This window comes from Staurois parvus, unplaced genomic scaffold, assembly GCF_062004578.1.
Source record: "Staurois parvus isolate SC_StPar_1 unplaced genomic scaffold, SC_StPar_1.0 ptg000152l, whole genome shotgun sequence".
Lineage (NCBI taxonomy): Eukaryota > Metazoa > Chordata > Amphibia > Anura > Ranidae > Staurois > Staurois parvus.
The window spans coordinates 2,641,323-2,666,268 of record NW_028317948.1 but is presented as its reverse complement, the minus strand read 5'-3'; the positions used below and the strand labels follow the sequence as shown (position 1 = coordinate 2,666,268).

Below are 24,946 nucleotides of genomic sequence, written 5' to 3'. Positions count from 1 at the left end.
GCACCTGTTGTTTCTGCTCAATACGCTATTCGTCTGTTTGTAAACAGCCCCTCCCCGTTGTAAACTGGATGTCACGGACTAGGATTGCCACGTTGCGGCGGGGTTCGGGAGTTGTCGGCACTTTCCGGAGGCGCTGGGGCTGTGGGCGGGGCCGTCAGACGGGGAGAGGCTTCTTTGAGCTGTCAGTATCAGTAGCTCCGATTCCCAGGAGAGCCGAGCACACTCCGGGCTGACAACATGCTGACCGACAGCAACGTGGAGGAGTTCGAGATCAAGGAGGATGAGCCGTGGTATGACCACCAGGACTTGCAGCAAGGTGAGCCTGAGCGGGGGTGAGGGAGTTCCCATGTGCTTCCATTCCTTGCATGGCCATGATCCATCCTTCATCCACAACTCCAACAGACGATCTACCCCGTGTATGGTGGCATCGTCCGAGCTCAGCCCGGACAAGGAACTGTGTATGATGGATGGATGAAGGAAGGGGGTCAGTCCTGGTATCTGCAAGCAGAGTCCTCCGCCATCCAATGTCATCAGTCCGGGTCATGATGGTATATTGTAATGTTCTAAAATACTAAATGAAAATCTAATCCGATCTCTGCCCCCAGATTTGTGAGTCCTCTGTATTCTACAGTACATGGCAGTGTGGGCTCATTGGAGGTCAGATGGTGAGGACATGTGTGTGATCAGGACCCGATTGTAGACGTCCCACCATCGGCGATCCGCGCCGGACCCGATTGTAGACGTCCCACCATCGGCGATCCGCGCCGGACCCGATTGTAGACGTCCCACCATCGGCGATCCGCGCCGGACCCGATTGTAGACGTCCCACCATCGGCGATCCGCGCCGGACCCGATTGTAGACGTCCCACCATCGGCGATCCGCGCCGGACCCGATTGTAGACGTCCCACCATCGGCGATCCGCGCCGGACCCGATTGTAGACGTCCCACCATCGGCGATCCGCGCCGGACCCGATTGTAGACGTCCCACCATCGGCGATCCGCGCCGGACCCGATTGTAGACGTCCCACCATCGGCGATCCGCGCCGGACCCGATTGTAGACGTCCCACCATCGGCGATCCGCGCCGGACCCGATTGTAGACGTCCCACCATCGGCGATCCGCGCCGGACCCGATTGTAGACTTCCCACCATCGGCGATCCGCGCCGGACCCCATTGTAGACGTCCCACCATCGGCGATCCGCGCCGGACCCGATTGTAGACTTCCCACCATCGGCGATCCGAGCCGGACCCGATTGTAGACTTCCCACCATCGGCGATCCGAGCCGGACCCGATTGTAGACTTCCCACCATCGGCGATCCGCGCCGGACCCGATTGTAGACGTCCCACCATCGGCGATCCGCGCCGGACCCGATTGTAGACGTCCCACCATCGGCGATCCGCGCCGGACCCGATTGTAGACTTCCCACCATCGGCGATCCGAGCCGGACCCGATTGTAGACTTCCCACCATCGGCGATCCGAGCCGGACCCGATTGTAGACTTCCCACCATCGGCGATCCGCGCCGGACCCGATTGTAGACGTCCCACCATCGGCGATCCGCGCCGGACCCGATTGTAGACGTCCCACCATCGGCGATCCGCGCCGGACCCGATTGTAGACGTCCCACCATCGGCGATCCGCGCCGGACCCGATTGTAGACGTCCCACCATCGGCGATCCGCGCCGGACCCGATTGTAGACGTCCCACCATCGGCGATCCGCGCCGGACCCGATTGTAGACGTCCCACCATCGGCGATCCGCGCCGGACCCGATTGTAGACGTCCCACCATCGGCGATCCGCGCCGGACCCGATTGTAGACGTCCCACCATCGGCGATCCGCGCCGGACCCGATTGTAGACGTCCCACCATCGGCGCTCCGCGCCGGACCCGATTGTAGACGTCCCACCATCGGCGATCCGCGCCGGACCCGATTGTAGACGTCCCACCATCGGCGATCCGCGCCGGACCCCATTGTAGACTTCCCACCATCAGTGATCCGCCAGATATAGCTGATCTGTCACCTCTGCTACAGATGACTGTACTGTGATCATGATCCTGGTGGTGCAGTACATGGAGGGCTCCTTATGACTCACATAATGTATACAAGATGTATAGCTGTAACATTCTGTAACCCCAGGAGGGAGGATGTGGTGTGATTGATGCAATCCCTTTAAAAATGTTACCAGGGCTGGGATGTGACGTGTGATGGATGTATACTCTGCAACTGTATTGTTTGACAGAGGGCTGCTCAAAATAGCGATGAGAAGCTTTTTCTCATCCTTCTTACCCATGAGGATCCATTTAATTCATCTTTAGAGCTCAGGGAACCCCATAAATCAGGTAATTGGGGTCAGTGGATGAATGCTCTTTACATTGGTGATCAGAGAAGAATGCCCTTTATATTGGTAATGCCCCTTATGCAGATTATGTGGGAAGAATGCCCTGCATGCTGGTGATGATGGAAGAATGCCATTTATATTGGTAATGCCCCTCACGCTGGCAATGAGGGAAGAATGCCCCACGTGCTTGCAATGAGGGAAGAATGCATCCTTTACATTGGTGATCAGAGAAGCATGCCCTTTATATTGGTAATGCCCCTTATGCTGGCGATGTGGGAAGAATGCCCCGCATGCTGGCGATGAGGGAAGAATGCCATTTATATTGGTAAAGCCCCGCACGTTGGCGATGAGGGAAGAATGCCATTTATATTGGTAAAGCCCCGCACGTTGGCGATGAGGGAAGAATGCCATTTATATTGGTAAAGCCCCGCATGTTGGCGATGAGGGAAGAATGCCATTTATATTGGTAAAGCCCCGCACGTTGGCGATGAGGGAAGAATGCCATTTATATTGGTAAAGCCCCGCATGTTGGCGATGAGGGAAGAATGCCAATTATATTGGTAAAGCCCCGCACATTGGCGATGAGGGAAGAATGCCATTTATATTAGTATTGCATCTGGCACTGGTGATGAGAGAAGAATGCCCCTTACATTGGCAGTCAGGGAAGAATGCCCTTTATATTGGTAATGCCCCCTACATTGGTCAGGGAAGACTGCACCCCCCCCACCTTCCCCAACACACCTTTATAGACACCTAAACAGATGATTGGTGTCATGCTGCTCCCCAGCAACCTCTGGAGGGACCCTGGTTGAAAATGGCTCGGCTACCATATAGTACTTGTGTAGCCTACTCCATAAGGAGCTCTGTGTATAAGGCAGCTTGTTAGTAGCAATGTATTGAGTGCTCTTACTGCAGAGGAAACCTGGAATAATTTTTAAGTCTCGGAGCCACTGCTAAAATGAATTTATTGGCGATCGGTGGGAAGAATACTCCTTACATTGGTGGTCAGGGGGATCATATCCCTAGTCAGAATAGCCACACTTACAGACATCTAAACAGATCATTGGTGTCATCCTGCTGGCTATGCCAAGTGGTATTGGACCTCTGTAGGCACCATCAGATGGTGGAACCCTGGCTGAGAATGGTTGCATTGGACTTTTATTAAATACAGATGCATTCATTCCTATTACTTTGGGTTAGATGTGACATTCCAGAAGCTCTTTATCAGAGCGAATTTTTGTTGTCCAACTGAAACACCGAGCGAGGGAAAACACAGAGGAGATGCCAATACCTTTAGAAATCACGAATTGCCGTATTTAACTTCAGCCTGTTCTGAAGCGCACCTTCAGAAATGACTATTAGAATTTCCATGAACACAGTCTGTTCAGTAATAAATGCTCCATCAGTGAATTGTTCCTCAGTGTCCTCACATCCAATGTGGGGCTATGGACTCTGCACTGTACATGATGACATAGAGCAAGGGTCTCCAAGCAAAGGGCCAGTCTATAATTCTTCAGATTTTAGGGGGTGCAGACTGTGACCAGCGGGAGTAGAATATGCTCCAGTATCAGTGGGCATTTTCTTTCATTGGTTTGAAAGGTTCCCTATTGTTGGTATCAATGAGAAGACTAGTGCCCCATCAACATTGTCAGTTGGTGGACTAGCGCTCCAAGGGCCAGTTTAAGGCAAGCCAAGGGCCACATCTGACCCCCGGGCCACAGTTTGGAGACCACTGACATGGACCGTCACATGGAGGAGAAGAGGCTGCAAGGATCAGTCAAGCAGCACAATGGGAGCTTGTGTGTAAGTAGGGGGGGGGGGGGGGGCTAGGGATTGGATCAGTAAGTAAAAGCACTTTTCCTGGTACCCAAACAGTTTTTCTTGGATTTCAGCTTTAATATGTTTATTTTTTTACATGAAAGCATTGTAAGCATTTGAATTTGGCTTGATATAAGCCTCTGGCTGACCACTGTGCAGTCTGTGTACAGCAGAACCCAGAAACGAGAAAGAAGCAGCACCAGGATCCGGTCAGATGCATTGCAGTGCAAAGAACCATGCGGATAGGAGGAGAGAGCTTAGTGACTGAGAAATTCACTAATCGATGTGGCGCTTTTCCTTTCATTGCTTTGACTGGGAAGGGGGGGCCTGAAGTGAAAATGCAATTGTACCATAGAAAGCTCAGGTCCCACTCCCTGCTAGTCAGGGCTGTGCTGTGCCTCATAGCTGTGTAAATCTCAGGACTGGATGGAAAGTATTATAGAGCATTGGGCAAGTATTCACCTAAGTATTTCCCATGTGCATCCAGTCCCGGCATTTTGGAGCACCCGGAAGGCAGAGTTCCAGCATTCAGCAACACTGCTTGCCGACTGTCACACTCTATGGCATGCTGAAATGTGCTGCAGCTAGATGGGGCTGAATGCGTCACCAAGTGGTACTAGTGTGTAGTGCTGAATCTGTGTTCTGGGCATTCACCTCTGAACGCATAGGAACCTAAATTCGCATACAGCTTTGTACAGCGTTCAACCGCGTCCAGCTGCAGTGTATATCAGCCTGCCATAGACTTTAACAGTCTGCAGGCGGTGGGGCTGGGCCCTGTACCCGTGTCCCCCGGGTGCACTAAAACTGGTTCAAACATAACAAGCTGAAGAGCGACACACACACTGAAAAAACTTCACACCTTTCCTTTAGCACTATTGAGCAATAAAGACTTCTTCTTTCACGACAAGCTTTAGGCTCCGTTCACACCAATGCAATTTTTTATTTTGGTGCTTTTTGCAGAAAGCACTACACTCCATTTATCATGGTTTCCTATGGAACATGTTCACATCTGTGCTTTTTTGAGCTGCTGCGTTTTTTGGAAAGGGTCAGGGACTTTTTCAAAGCAAAGAGCAGCGTTTTTGCTACGATAGATTTCAGTGGAGAATCTGCTGAAATGCATGGTAGTGCGGTTTTTGAATTTTTTTTTTTTCTGCCCAGCAACAAAATTCCACTTTAAGAAAAAAAAAGAGCTGAACAAAACACGTCAAATGCGTGTAGAAAAACGCAAAACGGACAAAAAGCAAACTACATAGGTGTGAACTGAGCCTTACAGTGGAATTATTTTTTGAAGAACTTCATTTCAAGAAACTCCCTACTTGACTGCATTTGGCACCAGAGTGTAATGGAACATATTACCCCCCCAGCTCCCTCCTGCACTCAGTCGTCTTACATCCTACTTAATGCCTTGGCCATACATCTACTGTACAGGGTGGCTGGAGATGGAATATTTGTCTATATATCAACACTGGGACCTATCCAGTAATTATAGTATGCAGACAGCCCACTTATTGAGTTAGGGAAATGACTATTTTGGGAAATGACTATTTTGGTCTATGAGATGCTGACCACACACGCTAATTTTAATGCAATTTCAAGTTTTATTCAGCTTTTTATTGCAGATTAAACCAACTGGCAGATATCAAACTACCTTTGTTCAAAATTTTGAGGGTATCCAAACTGACTATCAGCCTTAGGATGTGTTGGCTGCATTAGTTTTTCTTTTTCAGGCCAAAACATTTTCAGCAAGTACAGAACATACCTGTTGATCTAGCTGAAAATACAGTATTTTTGTTACTTTTGTGAGCCAAAAAGAAAGCACAAAAAACCTTCAGGCTACATCCAGATGGCTGAGTCGCAGCGGCCTCCAGTAAGAGTCAGATGCTAAAACCGGAGAGTGTAAAATCCGGTGCAGCTCTGCAGAGAAACCAATCGGCTTCCAGGGTTTATTATCAAAGCTTAAAGTGTCACTAAACTCCGTATCTTGCATTCACTATATCTGGTTTCCCACAGTACACAGAACATGGAAATGCAATTGTTTTAGAAAACATAAACTGCTAAATACCGTTTCTCATTCGCAGTATATCAGTGTCTGGCCGAGCAGTGGTTAAAGCTTGTAGGAGGAGTTTTCATTCTGCTCTGACTGTCCTATGAGGCTGCATAACCCCTGACCCTCAGTCTGGACTTTGCTGATTGGTCCTGTGCTGATCACATGCACCCTTCCCAAAAAAAAGACTCTCTAGTAATACGCACCAAACTGAGCATGTGCAAAGTGCCTTTTAGAGCTTTACTATCAGCAGATGCATTGGGGACTGTGGGAGGATCTTAGAAGACAGAATCAAACAGCCTTTTTACACAATGCGGAGGATTAACCCCTTGTGACTTCTATCCACTGAGCACTGGTTAAAGCTTGTAGGAGGAGTTTTCATTCTCTCACTGCCCTATGAGGCTGTATAACCCCTGATTTCTGTCTAAACAGTGCTGATTGGCCCTTTGCTGATCACATGCACCCTCCCAAGAAAAAAAAACTCTAGCAGTACACCCCAGACTAAGCATGTGCAGAGTGTCCCCGAGGCTGTGTTCTATTAGGAGGTGAAATGGGGAATGTGGAAGAAGGGGAGGATCAGAGAAGACAGGTTCAAACCTTTTTACAGAATGCAGAGGATTAACCCCTTAGTTTCAACGGTGAGTGTACCAAGCATGCTTTCCTGCATATATAGACTGGTTTTACTGTTGTGGGTTTAGTAATACTTTAATTGAACAAGCTGAAGTCAGAAGCTGATTGGCTACCATGCACAGCTGCACCCGATTTTTTTGCACTCTCTAGTTTTAGTAAATCAACCTCACTGTGTATGAACAGTAGTGGCTGTCAGATTTGTACCCTGTACAAATCAATGGGCAGTGTCACCACTGTTCGCATGTAACCGTTTATCAAAACCGTTTTTACATGCAAATCGAGACTCCGACTGACTCTGGATGCAGACAGTGTGGGGTTTATTTACTAAAGCTGGAGAGTCCAAAATCAGACTCCCTTCTGCATAGAAACCAATCAGCTTCCAGGTTTCATTGCCAAAGCTTCATTGAACAAGCTGAGGTTAGAAGCTGATTGGTTTCTATGCAGAAGGGAGTCTGATTTTGGACTCTCCAGCTTTAGTAAATAAACCCCTGTGTGTCCAGGATTGGCGGTTTCTGCAGAGTTTTGGCCTCCGCTAACTGGCAGCTTTGTATGTGGACATAACAGAGAATGTCGGTATGTCCCAAGGTGGCGTTTAGCTTCCTCTGACTGCAGCAAACTATCTGCACCCCATCATCCCTGTGAATGTAGCCTTATAGTGGTAACTACTCTCATCAATCCACTAGGTCAGTGGTCTCCAAACTGTGGGCGGGGGCCAGATGTGGCCCTTTGCTTGCTTTTATCTGGCCCTTGGGGCACTATTTCATTCACTGATACCAACAATGGGGCATAATTTCCCCCAAAGGCACCAATGAAGGGGCACAATTGCTCCCAATGATGGGACACAATTTCTCCCAATGACACCAAAAATGGGGCCCAGTGACACCAGAGATAGGACACAATTCTTCCTAATAACACCAACAATGGGGCACAATTTCTACCAGTGACACCAACAATGGGACCCAATGAGATCAATGCTGAGGCACAATTCCTCCCAATGACACCAACGATTAAACATTGTTTTTTTTCCCAATGGCCACAGTCTGGCCCCCCCTAAAGTCTTAAAACTGGAAGAATGGTCAATCATTCCCATAGACACACTCCTAAACCTTGTGGACAGCCTTCCCAGAAGAGCTGAAGCTGTTATAGCCGCAAAGGGTGGGCCAACTCAATATTGAACCCTACGGACCAAGACTGGGATGCCATTAAAGTTCATGTGCGTGTAAAGGCAGGCGTCCAATACTTTTGGCAATATAGCGTGTGTGTGCATTAGAGATATATAATATATATATGCACAATTGTTAGGAGGGGGTACAAAGTAAGATTAGGGAATGTTCCAAATGAAGGTGTCTCTTAGATTGTAAGCTCCAAGGAGCAGGGCCCTCCTAACCTTCTTGTATTGAACTGTATCGTTGCTGTATTGTCTCCAGTTACCAGGGGCGGACTGACCACTCGGGCAGTGCTCGAGGGCCCGGGGTCAGTAGAGGGTCCCATGAGAAATGCCCCATGTACCTTTCATAGGCTTTTTAGGGTGTGGTTTGAGTGTGGGCGAGGACACGGGCCCCATCATCTCCTATTGCTCGGGGGCCCCATGAGTTGTCAGTCTGCCCCTACCCATTACATTGTAAAGCGCTGAGCAAACTGTTGGCGCCATATAAATCCTGTATAATAATAATAAAAGGTGAAGGTCTGCTTTATGTTCCTATGGGCCATGGCACAATAACGACTTGCCAGTATTCAGATCGCTAAGGGAAGCACTTCCCTGCTATTATGGAGTTGCTACCTCGCTGGAAGCATCTTGCTTCCTAGTGATGGTATAACACCTTGCTGGTTTGGCCAATGGAGGAGTGACGCTGCAGTAGAGATGTTGCTGTGTAATCTGGACCTAGGTTCATTTTATATTATGGAGAATGCAACAGCAGGTGACAGGAGTCTAGATTATGTAAGGGAGATCCTACTGTTGGATTATCCAAGACCTTTTAGAATCCAGTGGCTGATTCGTTTGATTAGGCTCCAACCATAACTAATATATTGCTTTTGGAAGAAATTTCCCTTTTAAAATTTTGTCTTTTTACTCTCTTTTTAGAATTCTTTCGTGAAAAATATATGTATACAAAAACAAGCCAACACTGAACCCGAAACCTTATCCCCATGCATTCCTGCTCTGTATCAATGCATCTATTTTGCCCATTCCTGTGGGAATGTATCTGGCAGTCACAGAAAGCCGTAAAGGAGAGCATATCGATCATTAGTGCTTGAAGCTGCACCTGCAGCCAGAAGTTCTTTGTTCAGCAAAGAATGGATTATGCAATGGAAGTTCTAATCTTTCTATCTGCTGTTGGACTCTAGAATTGACTGCTTCCACGCTGTTCACTTGGCACGCGATGTAAAGCATGGAGGTTTGTTTTTTAAAAAAGCAAATATTTTGGATAGCAATCCATGACTCCAGCTTCTGAGCATGTGTAGTTTCTGTATGTGCTTGTGGAACAGAATGCCAGGGACTGCTTGAGACCCTTGCCACCTTTCTGTACCTCCACAATGCTTTGGTCCCAAAAAAAATCTCCAATATGGCCAAACACGTTTTGGAACTAAAGTAGATCTGTACTGTAACTGGATGACGTTTAGTTTGCTCAAGCACTGTATATCAGAAACCATTGCCTTTTCATCTTCCTAATCTTTGTACTTCTTTTTTTTTTTTTTTTTTCCATCCTGTTTTATATCTGTGCTGCTGATCACCTCTAAATGCTGTAATCCACTTTCTGTATACATTCTCCAGCTTCAGGTGCACATCATTGCTTCCCGATAATGACAATGGTAGACCATGTCTGGTGGTCTCCAACAGAAGTGCATATGGTAGGGTGACAACACGGGAACACAGTCACCACATAATGATCCTGATAAAGGGCCTTCATGGCTGGATAATATTGCAGTATTTCATTGAAAATTGCATATTTTAAAAATGCTAAAAAAAACATTGAATGTTACATGAATGTGTTAAATCTTGTAAAGAATTTTAATAATTGACTTTAATTCTACTTTGATTAATGAGGCAGTGCAAAGTTCATAACTCATAGCTCGTAATCCGTATACAGCAGTTGGGATGGTTTGAGATTGCGGTTTGTCATGGGGCATTAGAAAGGACTTATTTGACTTTTTTAAAAACAACCTGTCACACGAGAAACAAGGAAGAATGTCTTCAAAGCCCAATTCCAGGCACAGCTTTAGGGTGCCAATTCCCCCCAGTCCCTTTTTTTTTTTTTGTTAATGAAAAAAAAAATATGTACCCTTTTACGTGGTTGTTTTCAGTTAAAGTGTTACTAAACTCCCAACAGTAAACAGTAACAGTCTGTATATGCAGTAAGGCATGCCTGTTATACTCCCTGTGGAACCTAAGGAGTTAATCCTCTGCATTGTGTAAATAGGCTGTTTGATCCTGTCTGCTTTGATCCTCCCCTTTTTCTACAGTCCCCAATCCATCTGCTGATAGAGCAGAGCCTTGGGGGAAAACTGCACATGCTCAGTTTGGTGTGTATTGCTAGATAGTGGGTTTTTTTTTAGGGGGGGAGGGGGTGCATGTGATCAGCACTGTCCAGACAGAGGGTCAGGGGTCCTGCAGCCTCATAGGACAGTCAGAGGAGGACGAAAACTCCTCCTACAAGCTTTAACCAGTGCTCTTCTGGACACTGATAGAAGTCATGAGACTGCTCTAACTGCTGATGAGAAAAGGTATTTAGCAGTTTCATATTTACTAAAATAATTGTATTTCCAATGTGTACTGTGGGAGATCAGATATAGTGAATGCAGGGTCCTGGGTTTAGTAACACTTTAAAGTGTTACTAAACCCACAACAGTAATATCAGTCTGTATATGCAGTAAAGCATGCTTGTTAAACTCACTGTGGAACTTAAGGGGTTAATCCTCTGCATTGTGTAAAACAGCTGTTTGACCCCGTCTTCTCTGATCCTCCCCTTCTTCTACTGTCCCCAATCCATCTGTTGACAGAACAGAGCCTGGATGGAAGAGAACCAGCACCGGATCATGGAGAAGAGGGGAGTTTTACAGCAGAAGCTTTTGTGGCGTGTTTTTTTTTTTTTTTTTTCTCTCTTTCTGCTGCTGCAGATTTTTATACCCAGCTTGACTAGGACTTTAAATACAAAAGGTTATTTGCTGTATTTGCATTGTGGTTTTTGACTAGCAGGCATCTAATTTACATGGGTACCTCCTAGTACTACTACTGCTCAGTACACCTCATGCCGGCTCATTAAATGACCTTTTTGAATAATTATTACTGCTTGGGAAGCTGTGACATAGATTTCACCTTGAGTCAGGAGGTTTCTCTATGATGAACGCTCTTGCTTCTCTGCAGAACCATTTCACAAGCCACATATTCAGTTGTTATCCAAGACAGGAAGCGAAGCAATCTGCTGCACATATTCTTGTATGTTTCCTCCAAAAGGCTCCTGGTCCAAGCATCCACATCTACATTTGTAAAGAATTCTAAGTGTTAGCAGCATGGGGGCTATTTATAAAGGAACAGATTCACCGAGGATTCTCTATACATTTGTGGACAACTCATGCATTCATTCTCTAGCAGACTGAATATTGGAACCCTTTACCGGCATCTGAATATGTTCTATTTTCATGTTTAAAGCCCAACTCCAGACACAAGATGTGTCCCCTTCTTCCACCCAGTACACAGTGTAACCTTTTTCTCCATTCAAGAGAAGGAAGAGCACTGGACCGGGTTGTATAGTTATCAATCACTGAGATTGCCAGTCACAATGTGAGAGAAGAGAAGAAGCGCCTCTAAGTGCAGTAGTAGTAGTCTTCCAAAGATGGCGTCTGGAACACACATTGAGGCGCGGCGTCAGCGTGATGATGCATGTATAGCAACGCGTTTCGGAGCATGTGCTAGACCTCTAAGGGTGGAAGCGCGCTCCCTTGTCAAGCTAAGCGTGGACACAGCTGTCCTCTCATCTGTTTGAGCTTGCATTTATCATGCAATATGTGAGTTCTTCATTTGTTATCCATTAAAGTTACCTATACTGCACTTAGAGGTGCTTCTTCTCTATTCTATACAGAGATCTGCTACTACTATATGAGGCTTGCTCTAGTGCTACAGTCAGGTCCATAAATATTGGGACATCGACACAATTCTAACATTTTTGGCTCTATACACCACCACAATGGATTTGAAATGAAACAAACAAGATGTGCTTTAACTGCAGACTGTCAGCTTTAATTTGAGGGTATTTCAGGTGAACGGTGTAGGAATTACAACAGTTTGCATATGTGCCTCCCGCTTGTTAAGGGACCAAAAGTAATGGGACAGAATAATAATCATAAATCAAACTTTCACTTTTTAATACTTGGTTGCAAATCCTTTGCAGTCAATTACAGCCTGAAGTCTGGAACGCATAGACATCACCAGACGCTGGGTTTCATCCCTGGTGATGCTCTTCCAGGCCTCTACTGCAACTGTCTTCAGTTCCTGCTTGTTCTTGGGGCATTTTCCCTTCAGTTTTGTCTTCAGCAAGTGAAATGCATGCTCAATCGGATTCAGGTCAGGTGATTGACTTGGCCATTGCATAACATTCCACTTCTTTCCCTTAAAAAACTTTGGTTGCTTTTGCAGTATGCTTTGGGTCCCTTTACAAGTGGGAGGCAAATATGCAAACTGTTGTAATTCCTACACCGTTCACCTGATTTGGATGTAAATACCCTCAAATTAAAGCTGACAGTCTGCAGTTAAAGCACATCTTGGTCGTTTCATTTCAAATCCATTGTGGTGGTGTATAGAGCCAAAAATGTTAGAATTGTGTCGATGTCCCAATATTTATGGACCTGACTGTATATGGACTTTAGTAGCCCTACATTGGTCTTTTGGACTCTTTCACAATTTTTAAGAGCTGGGTGGTAGCACTTTGCGCTGATTGTTCTCAAATTGAGTTTCTTGCTTGTTTGTACAATGTGATGGAGAGTCAGTCCTTCCAGCTCCCAGGCATAAGTATGAAACCCAGAGCTGTCAGTGTCAGCTCGGTCTCTATGCTGGGAGCGCACTGCACTGTGCCTTCCGAGCACAAACACAGGCCCCATGGAATTAGACCTACTTCAGTGAGGCCGTACAGTATATGTGAATACCCCTGTTTTCTAAAGGGGGTTAAAGTGGAACTAAAGTTAATAAGCAATTGCTAGCAGATGGGTATTGATGGTAAGAGACTCTGTATATTGTTTCTGTCATAAATTATCTTCCCCCACCTGCAGCACGTTTCCAAATGGTATACTGACAGCCACACATTCACATCTCCGTATACATTCAGACGCCAGGAGCCAGACCCCATTCACACTTGGCGATTTAGAATTACACTCTGAATTGCTGCAATTCTGTTGGCAAATCCAAATTAATGCTTAATTCTTAATAGCACCCAAACGACAGAATCACGTGGATGTCACAGCAAAATGTGCCCTTTTAAAAATCACCTGAAGCTTGTTACCCAAAAAGGAGCAGGAGCTTCTTTTGGGTGACAAACACTTATAGGGATGCCCATTAAAGTGAAATGCGTGGAAATCGCACTTAACAAGTCACTTGTTCTCGCTATGTTAAATGTGAACGGAGTGTAAGTGCAAGGACCGGTAACTCCAGGAATTGTTTCATCCTGACCAGCCAATAGAGAAAGCCAAGATAATGGGAGATCATCTCCTAAAAAAAAAAAAAAGAAAAAGTGAGGGGACAGTTGTCACTACAACATGTTTCACTGGAACTGATGTCCCCTTTGGAATATTTACTTTTACCTTTTGTTCTGTTGACCATAATTTTGATTCCCATCACTTTCTGCCTCAGTACCAGTGACAAGCCAAATTAGGTTAATTTACCCAGCATAAAAAAAAAAAAAAGATTAATGTGTTCACCTTTTCAGAACAGGTGAACTATCACCCCCCACCTTTCTGGTCCTTGCTGTAGTTGCCTTGTCAGTGCCCATGCAGCCTTTGTAGAGGTTCGGGGATTTAAAACCCTCGCTTCTCTCCATGTACATTTTTTTAGGGCATCCAGGACAGCTCAGAGCACTTCTGATTGGTCAGAACCTGTACATCACTCACGAGAGGTAACTACAGCGGGGACAAGGGGCGCGGGAGGGTGTTAGTTCACCTTTTCATTTTTCCCTCAAAAGGTGAACTAAGACTTTAACCTTGCACAGAATTCCATGCTTGCTATCAGGTTGAGCAGAATCATTTTACTCTATGCATAATATAACACATCTAATGAAATCATTTGAAGAGCCTCTGCCTTTGAAGTGCCTGCTACCTAAACAAATCCATTTGCTGATTTATAATTTATAGCCGGCATGTTTTTTCCTGGCAAGACCAGTGAATGGAGCCCTGTGTGTCACTGGCCAGCTGTGCTGATCTCAATCGATTTAGTCACGGACGTTGTGTGGAAAGCCTTTGTTGGTGTCGGATCTGACATCTTGGAATGCAGAGTGCATTTTTCTATCCCCTTTAACAATTCTTAACTGTACATAAGGAATCCAGTATGACAAAAGAACTTGCTGAGTAAAGCAAAAGAATTCCAACTTTCCAACTCGTTTCTTAAAGGCAGTCTATCATTACATAGATGAAGCTAAAATGGCATCCCAAGTGAAACCCAGATACCAAAAAGTATCCTCATACAGCTTCCAATATTCTCCAAGCACCCAGAACATGGAAACTGGAATATGGAAACCCCAATTTCTGACCACAAATAATCAGAGACTCGTCCACACATGGCTGCCGCCAAATTCAGATGTTTGTACTGCCGCCAAACTTGACCCATTTCATTGGTAACTTCACTTTTGTGGGGGAAAAAATAGCAAATAAAAAAAAAATATATAGCAAATACAATTGTCAGTACTGCCGCCAAACTTGACCCATTTAATGGGTAACTTCACTTTTGTGGGTGAAAAAAACAGCAAATAAAAAAAAAAAAAAATTAATATAGCAAATACAATTGTGACACAAGTCCTATTGTAATTGAATGTTAATAAAAAAAATACCTTATCTTTTCAGTTTGCAGCAAAATGCAATATGGCAACCTACAGGCATTCTGTACACAGTTGGTGTACAGAAATGTCATCTCCTGCTTGTGTGAATTTGCAACAACTGCAGAAAATGTCATGCAAGAACTACTTTAGAAATTGTGCTGCAGCAAATCGCACATGTTAAAACACTGACATTCACAATTATTAGATGCGATTTTCAATTCGCAAATCGCACCTGAAATTGATGGGGCGTGACTGGGCACTTTAAGGTCAAAACATTGCCACCTGATGCTTGACAGTCGATATGTCGCTTCCTTGCCTGTTTTAATCCTGAACCACCAAGACTGAACCACCATGGGTGCAAAGGGATTCCGCACCTGAGAAGAGTCTTAAGAATAACTGGTTCTTCACACAAGACTGCACATAAACACCCCTTATTTATTTAGCACAATACTCCTCATATATACATAAATACTCTGACTTCCTACTGACATTTCAGGTTCACTATACCTGTCATACCTGTGCTATTTTAAACATTGTATATATGTATAATGTATTTGTTCACCTTCCAGTCTGATCATTGTACTTGAGATACAGAATGACACATCACACATTCTGTGTGTGTGTGTATGTATGTATGTGTATGTATATGTATGTGTGTGTGTGTGTGTGTGTGTATGTGTGTGTGTGTGTGTGTGTATGTATATATATATATATATGTATATATATATATATATATATATATATATATATTACACTCACATAATGTTGGCTACACGTGTTAATTTATTAGAGAAACTTGGGTAAATGGTTAAAGCACAACACTGGTCAAAACTTTTATTTTCCCATGCATTGAGGCTGTGCCCGCCATTGCATGGGTTAAGTCTTCGTTTTGTCCAGAGGCTAAGGGAAAAGCTGTACTTATCCATTCCTCTGATCCTCCGGAAAACCGTGCTCCCCTACATCCAGTGGTGGACTGTTCCTGCTGTCCTCACATCTGGAGATGGTCTATGAGCATGATGTTGTCAGGAACAGCCCATTCATAAGACCACTAGCTTGTGGGGGGGCAGGAGCAGCAGGGACTGGTCTTGCACTCGTAGGATCGGTGGATTAGGTAAGTATATCTTTGCTTTCCGAGCTCCTAGACAAATATGAGCATTTAACCCATGCAGTCTGGGCACGGTCCCACTGCATGGGAAAATAATAATTTTTCCAGAATGCTTCTTTAAATCTGAACATACTAGCTAAGTAAGCTCTAGTGATATGAATACAGTATGTGGATGGTTGCTGTTTTGTAGAAAATTCATACCTTGCTGCAAGCCCGCTTCTACACAGAGCACTGGATTTCTGGTTGCTGCAGGGATGAGAGCAGCGGCTACAGCAGTGAAGAGCTCCACCCCCTATTCTCTCCTCGCCCATTCATGTAAACCCTTGTATTTTCTTAACAGAATACAAGGCATGTAGTAAATGAAGGAAGAGATATATAGCATACCTGCCCCTCTTCTACCCTCCCCTCTCCTATTCATCATTTCCTGCAAGGTCTCCCTGAAGCTAATGTCTACTTACTGTGACATTACTGACTTACCATGCATTGTTCTGTAGCGTGCCTCTGTTAGAGGTGGCTATCTTTGTAGAAGCAGGACTTTGCTTCCTCATGCCAGAGCCTTCATCAAGATCAACAATGGACAGCACGGTAATGTGATATCAAATCTCATAAGACTAGCCAGAGGCAGCAGTGCCTTAGATCGCACACTGTGGATATGCAGGATACACAGGAGTACCGCCTGGGTGCCTATATCATCACAAAGCAAAACTGCTATTTTTATGGAGGAACACCTTATTTATACAGAGCAGTACAAGGAAAAAGTTGACCATCCTGAGAACTCACTGGCTCTCTTTAGGAAACTCGCAGACAGGACTACCCTTTCATTGGGTGCACAGGAATGCCGCTCAGTAAACCAACAGAAGAAGCGCCAGTCTGAATTCATGAAGGAGTGTGAAATGGCTTTTATTTATTAAATTAATAGTTAATTAGATCACTAATTATATGAATTTGGTCTGGTGCTTTTTCTGTTGGTTTATGTACTGGCTGTAAAGAAAATTTAGAGTCCACTGCCAGAATACTGCAGAAAAGGAACCCTTGCTTTCTTTGTGGAAGCAGTGGTCTCTCTGCAGAGGTCCAGAAAATCCTCATCTGAGTCAGAGCTGGAGTTCTCCATTCAGCAGGAACCATGGGTTTGCTTTTAGGAGACCTATTGGGATTTACTGGGGATACACTTTTGTTTTGCACACAAAGCCTTTAGTGGAGGACTTTGGATTATGATACGGCTTGTGGCATATCCATCATCAGTCTTTATAAACTCACTCATGTTCTGTTATATATATTTCTACCATAATATTCTGCTTATTTATAGATCTGCAGCTTGCAGCCGAGCTGGGGAAGACATTGCTGGATCGCAATACGGAGCTGGAGGAATCTTTGCAGCAGATGTATGCCACCAACCAGGAGCAGATCCAGGAAATTGAAGTATGTCCTCTGTATTACGCAGCACACTGCTGTACATTCACTCTCCAGCACAGATAGAGCTCTCTACTGTCCTCTTTGTGGCTTCAGTCTGTGTTGAGTATTCAGAGTTGAATGCAGGTCAGGCAGCTGGCGACCGATCAGCCATTTTCCTGCTAACACACTGACAGCACTGATTGTATCACCTGTAGGCAAACTGTCATTTTATTGTAACAGTAGAACTAGAAAGGCTCTGGTAAGATGAACTAAAAGAAACCAAAAATCCCTTCATAGTGTGAAGCACAGTAGACACATTCATGAGAATTTATAAAGCAAGTCTACAATGCTCTTTTAGAATTCTATTGTGGCCCTGCATGACAAATTGATGATGTGGGTGACAGTTACATGTGCCATGGATAAACAGGTTCATGAATTTTGGACAGGCACCACACTTGTAGGTGCCCTGAGACTGGAGTGTCCATACAGGCACTTCGATTTTAATGCCGCTGAGCTCCCTCCGGTTGATGTAGAAACGGCACAGTCTTGTATTTGGGTGTACAGAGCCTGATGGGGATTCAGACTCTATTTATTATTTATTTCAGGTACTTATATAGCTCCGTCAATTTGCGCAGCGCTTTACATATATATTGTACATTCACATCAGTCCCTAACCCTCAAGGGGCGTACAATCTAAGGTCCCTAACTTACATTCATACATACACATACTAGGGCCAATTTAGACAGGATCCAATTCACCTACCAGCATGTCTTTGGAGTGTGGGAGGAAACCGGAGTACCCGGAGGAAACCCACGCAGGCACAGGGAGAACATGCAAACCCCAGGCAGGTGGTGCCGTGTCTGGGATTCGAACCAAGGACCCTAGTACTGCCAGGTGGAAGTGCAAGCCATTTAGCCACTGTGCTGCCCTAGTTTCCCCATCAGGTCTGCTACCCTTGTGATTGACAGCAGGCAATGGGCAAATCCATAGCCAATAGACAGCCTGCTATTGGCAATAGAATCTGCTCACTGCCTCCAGTAAATCGCAGAGAAAGGATGATGGGAAACTAGTCCCTCTGCTTTCCCATCTGGCTCCTCCCACTATCAGTGTCACGGGTTAGTCATAGTTATAGTTAGTGTGGCTGAAAAAAGACAAAAAGTCCATCCAGTTCAACCATTTAAAAAAAAAAAAAAAGTTATATTCCTATACCCACAGTTGATCCAGAGGAAGGCAAAAAAAACCCCAGCAAAGCACGATCCAATTTGCTCTTGCAGGGGAAATAAATTCCTTCATGATCCCCCGAGAGGCAATTGGATATTCCCTGGATCAACTTTACCTATACATATTAGTATCCAATTATATTCTGTGTATCTAAGAAATAATCCAGGACTTTTTTGAAGCAATCCATGGAGCTGGCCAGAACCAACTCTTGAGGGAGTCTATTACACTAGGTTGCTCTGACTCTGAAGGACAGGAGAGGGTAGTGGCAGCAAATATGCTGTTCTGCTACACAGCGTACGGAGGCACTCTGCCTGTCTTTGTATGCCAAATTTTAGTAGTTCTAAAGTCTTAACAGTTTTTTTTTTTTCTTTTTTTTGTTCCTTTAAAGTGTTCCTAAACACACAACAGTATAATCAGTCTGTAAAGCATGCTTGTTATACTCACTGAGGAACTTAAGGGGTTAATCCTCTGCATTGTGTAAAAAGGATGTTTGAACCTGTCTTCTCTGATCCTCCCCTTTTTTCTTGTTCTTGGGAGGGTGCATGTGATCAGCACAGGGCCAATCAGTACTGTCCGAACAGAGGGTCAGGGGTTATGCAGCTTCATAGGGCAGTGAGAGGAGAAAACTCCTCCTACAAGCGTTAACCAGTGCTCAGCTGGACACTGATAGAAGTCAGGAGACTGCTGTAACTGCTGATGAGAAAAGGTATTTAGCAGTTTGTATCTACTAAAATAATTGCATTTTACAATGTTATGTGTACTGTGGGAGACCAGATATAGTGAATGCAGGGTCCTGCTGGGATTAGTAACACTTTGATGCAGGGAGTGCATTAAGGTAAAAACATCCCTACTAACTGTTCCCCCTCCCCCAAAACCCTTACCTGAGTCCTAGCAGTGCTGTCCTGGCTGCAGCCATAGGCTCCTGTTGCTGTCAGTCAAATCCTGTGAGGACGGATCGGGGGGGGGGGTGTATGGCCACACAGGACACACACAGACCGGCTCAGGAGCATGCTTATGTATTTTTTACTTATTTATTTTTTTCAGACTGGTTTAGTGGAGGGCTTTAGAGGGCTCTTTTAATCTACCTCGCTATAACCTTGTTGTTTTCATTGATCCAAAGCCACGGTTTCCATGCACTACATTGATACTGGACAACAAGTCTGAAACATCTACACTATATTGCCAAAAGTATTGGGACACCCCTCCTAATCATTGGATTCAGGTGTTCCAAACACCTCCATGACCACAGGTGTATAAAATCAAGTACCTAGGCATGCAGACTGCTTCTACAAACATTTGTGAAAGAATGGGTCGCTCTTAGGCTACGTTCACACTAGCCTTGTGTGCAGGCGGCAGAGAGGCGTTTGGGAAGCGTTTTTACCGCTTCCCAAACGCCTCTGCCAATTCTGCACATTACAGCACATGGTGCTGTTCTAACAGGAGCGTTTGCGTCGCGTCGCGGCAAAACGGACGCCTCTGGTCGAGTCAGGAGGCTTTGAAGCCTCCTATTCTCGTCTATGGTGCCGCTCCGCAAACGCCCGGCCGGCGTTTGCGGTGCGGTTGCGACGCGGTTGCGGGGCGTTTGCGGAGCGGTAACACCACTCAAATGCATTATAGGAGTTTGTGGGGCGTTATTAACGCTCGGCAAACGCCTAGCAACCGCCGCTAAACCGCGCATGCGGCGTTTGCGGAGCGTTTGCCGAGCGTTAAAAACGCTCCGCAAACACCGGACCAACGCTTGCCAAACGCTATAGGGGCGTTTGGCAAGCGTTGGCAAAACAGCCTAGTGTGAACGAGCCCTTAGGGGCTCTGTGAATTCAAGCGTGATACCATGATAGGCTGTCACCTGTGCAGTGAGCCCATCCCTGAAATTTCCTTGCTACTAAATATTCCACGGTCAATTGTTAGTGGTATTATAACAAAGTGGAAGCAACTGGGAACAACAGCAACTCAGCCACGAAAAATGACAGAGCGGGGTCAGCCCATGATGGAGCGCACAGTGCGCAGAAGTTGCCAACTGTCTGCAGAGTCAATAGCTAAAGACCTTCAAACTTCGTGTGGTCTTCAGATTAGCACAACAGTGCGTAGATAGTTTCATGGAATGGGCTGCAGTGGAGATCTGTTATCTGGAGTGACAAGTCACGCGTCTTTGTCTGGCAGTCCAATGGATGTGCCTGGGTTTGGCGGTTGCCAGAACAGTACTTGCCTGACTGCATTGTGCCAAGTGTAAAGTTTGGTGGAGGGGGGATTATGGTGTGGGGTTGTTTTTCAGAGGTTGGACTTGCCTTAAGAGTTCCCTTCACTGGAACTAATGCGCCATCAGCATATAAAGACATTTTGGACAATTTCATGCTCCCAACTGTGTGGGAACAGTTTGGGGATGGTCCCTTCCTGTTCCAACATGACTGTGCACCAGTGCACAAAGCAAGGTTCATAAAGACATGGATGAGCGAATTTGGGGTGGAGGAACTTGACTGGCCTGCAGTGAGTCCTGACCTCAACCTCATCGAACAGCTTTGGGATGAATTAGAGCAGAGACTGTAATGTGCCAGGCCTTCTCATCCGATATCCGTGCCTGACCTCACAAATGCGCTTCTGGAAGAATGGTCAAACATTCCCATAGATACACTCCTAAAACTTGTGGACAGCCTTCCCAGAAGAGTTGAAGCTGTTATGGCTGTAAAGGGTGGGCCAACTCAATATTGAACCCTACGGACTAAGACTGGGATGCCATTAAAGTTCATGTACGTGTAAAGGCAGCTGTCCTAATACTTTTGGCAATATAGTGTATGTGCAGTCTGAATAAACAGTTCTATATTAGGCTGTATCTGTACTATAAACAGTGGTTCTGGATGTTCAATAGGCCCCAAAGAAGGAATGGTTTGCTTGGCTCCATCCACTATCCTGAAGAATAAAACTCCTTCCACCACTTCTTGGGAGGAAGTTTAGGGAATTCTCCCTAAGGGACATAAGCAGCAGAAGAACAAGGGTTTGGGACAGTATAATGTTTTTCTGACCTTAAAGTGGAACTTCACTCAAAAAGTGAAGTCCATCTGATTCTCTGTCAGTAAAATGTTTTTTTTTTTGGGGGGGGGGTTTGGGTTTTTTTTTTTTTTTTGAGGGGGGACCAAGAACTAGTTGTTATTGGTACCCACTCCCACTTTTGCAGTCCTCACCTAGGCGAGGATTGCGCCCCTGACCCCTCCCCTTCTCACAGCCTCCTGGGAAATGTCACATGTCCCAGGAGGCTGCATGACCATCCACAAAGCCCTGAGCATGCTCCGTGGGGAGTCAGCTGCGGTTCCTCAGGAAACCACAATCGGCTCCCATACCTGAGCTGCTGGTGCTGATTTGCACATTCCTTTGCAAATCCAGATACTACCTTGTAAACATAGCATTAATATAACTGTGCTGCAATATAACCTTTGCACAGAGCAGAATTATGAGTAGTCCCAGCAGGTCCTCCCACTATAGGCTGCCTGCAGAAAAGGGACGTGGATACAAGACTAGTCACCCTGCAAAAGGAGTGAGGAGCAGCGACAGGTCTATATTACAGGAATCTCCTACTCCTAGCAAAATACAAGAGTTATTTTATGCTTGTCAAATCTTGAAATAGTCTGTCATTGTTGACTCCTCCTCCTGAACATGAATGCTGACTGGTTGCCATCCTGACCCTCTTGGTTCAGTTTGAGTCCCTGACATAGAACAAGTAACCATGAAAGGGCTAGTGACCACTTTGACACTCCTGACCTGCATGCTTGCTCCAGGTCATTATATAGATGGCTGATTCACAAGGAAAGGATTTATAATTTCACTTAATAAAAATAACGAATCTATTGTATGCATTAATAATGGCCAACAATACCAAAATGTGTCTGTGAAAATGAAAACCCTATTCTAGGTCCCATGGATGATTTAAAAAAAAAAAAAAAAATTTGTCATGGCACTATGAGGACTATCACTCTAAAAATAACCTTCCCGTCTCCCCAGTAAGAAGGGTTAATCTGAAACGGGACATAATGACCTGCCTTAGGTTAATCCACACTTTACAACAAATCCTCCTTGTATGAAGATGTCGTAGACAATGATACTAGAAGGTTTGATCAGGGTAATACAGGTTTTTGCATGAAAAGCCACATAAGAATTTATATTCTAGCTGCAAGGTTCAGTAGAATCTTCTTAATCTGATAAACAGAAACATGCTATCCATAGTATGTATTTTGTCTTGCATAGAAAGTGTCCCAGATCTCGCCTTTTAACAAAATCAAGAGATAATTTACTAAGCCTTTCCTGATGCACTGAAATTATTATTTATGAGTAACTGCTCTATTCTCCTAACTGCCTAGTTAAAGCAGACCTCTAGCCAATCTTTGAAAAAAAAAATGAAGCTGGAAAAAGAAGGTAAAAGGTCTCGCTTTGATTTTGTATTGGTGAGGTCTTTTCCCCAGTGGACAAAGTACTTTAACTATATTGTCATATTTTGCCAATTATTATCTAAGGCTAGCTGTGAGGTTGAAGAGGCCTTCCTTTCAAGGCCATCCAACAACGCAGCTAGCAGAGAGATGACTGCTTTGACAGATGGCACTTTTCGCCGTCTACATGCACTGGCCCACTTGCCTTGAGCATTTTAGCTGACCAACACCCCTTTCCCTGCATTCTTTGTGGGCGCTGGTCTCCATCAAATGCTTGGAGACGGGGAAGTGTGCCGTCTGTCAAAGCAGCCATCTTTTTGCTAGCTGTGTTGTATGGTTGTGGCGGGAAGAGGGAAGCCCTGTCCAGCCTAACAGCTAGCTTTAGACAACACCTAAGTGAATGGGACAAAGTAATACATATACACTGTCCCCTGGGAAAGAGAACATATCTGTAAAAATTGAAGTGAGGCTTCTTAAAGTCTTATGAGGGTTATGTCACTTTAAGTATTGCCATACTTTCTTTAAAGCCCATCTCTTGGCAAAAAAAAGTTAGGGTTTTTTCCATTCAGTGGGGCTGTGTCCACACTGCATGGGTTAACTGCTTTTTTTTTTTTTTTCTTTTTCTAGAGGAGAGCAGAGCTATACTTGCCTGATCCTCTGATCCTCCCAGTGCAAGACTGGTCCAGCACCCCCGCACTCAAACGGTTTTGAATAGTGGACTGTTCCTGGCGTCATCACGCCCAGAGCAGGCTCCATAGACCAGGAACAGTCCACCGCTGGATGTGGGGGAGCACTGTTTTCCAGGAGAATTCAAAGATCGGGTGATTGTAAGCTTTCTCCTCACAAGTAGACTAAGCAAACAGTTGACCTGTGCACTGTGAGCACAGCCCCACTGCATGGGAAATATTTGGGTTTTTTTGCCTGGATTTCTACAACTGGGGCTGCAATTAGGAGAGCTGTGGCTCTTGTAAACAGATGCTGTACTGTTGTTAGTCCACTCCTCTTCTATCCATTCATGTATTAAATTTACATAAATCAGATATGCCGGAACACACTGCTGCACTCTCTAATATCTTTCCACTAGTCAAAACAGTAAATGTGACATTATAGGGAGCTTGCCTTTTATTTCGCTTTTTCTTTAAATTTCTTTTACTTTTATGGCAGTACCTGACGAAGCAGGTGGACTTACTTAGACGGATGAATGAGCAGCATGCCAAAGTCTATGAGCAGCTGGATGTCGCAGCCAGAGACCTGGAAGATGCCAATCAGAAACTGGTGCTGGAGAGCAAAGCGTCACAACAAAAGATTATTGGGTAACCATGCTTGTTACATTCCGCACCTTTATCCAAGAGCAGCTGCCACAGCAAATACAAAACAAAATACGGTTTCTAGTTGAACCAGTTTTTTTTTACCTCTGTGTATCTCACATGTTATGCTTTGTATTCTATTTTTTTGTCTAAGAAGGAATTTCTGCATTTTTTTTTTTTTTTTAATTCCAGTTTGCAATGATTGGTAAATCCTCAAATTGTTTCTCTTATTCACACTATCTCCATTCAGCTGCTTTGATCTGCATATATCTAGATAGATCCTGGTTTAACACAAGGCCACCTAGAAGAAAATTGTTTTCTATGTGTCCTGTTTGCACCACAATGCTACATTAACCACTTCCCCTCCGGCCCATGTACATAAACGGCCAGATGGGGGCAGTGCTGGAGCGGGTGGCCATTTATAAATGGCCTCTGCATTCGCTGCCTGTACGCGCTCCCTAGGAGCGTGCGGCACTGTGATCCGGTGCACCGATCGTTGTACGGGACCTCTGTGTGAGGTCCCGATCATGTGATCACTGATTGGCCAATCAGTGATCACTTGAATAGTAGTAAGCAAGATGTCACTTCTGACATCATTGCTTACTACTTGTGAAATCTGTGAATGATCACAGAGGTCACATGGTACAAGGCTATTCACA

At 45.1% G+C, this 24,946-nt stretch overlaps 1 protein-coding gene across 1 annotated transcript in view; it reads left to right on the top strand.

The window, feature by feature from the left end:
• The first annotated feature begins 174 nt into the window (after positions 1–174).
• Positions 175–24,946, top strand: part of CDR2 (cerebellar degeneration related protein 2) — a 32,248-nt gene continuing 7,476 nt past the window's right edge. The window contains exons 1-3 of the mRNA XM_089674802.1: positions 175–316; positions 17,261–17,373; positions 24,145–24,293. Coding sequence (XP_089530928.1) covers positions 238–316; positions 17,261–17,373; positions 24,145–24,293 — 341 coding nt within the window. The 5' untranslated portion in view covers positions 175–237. The remainder of the gene's footprint in view (positions 317–17,260; positions 17,374–24,144; positions 24,294–24,946) is intronic.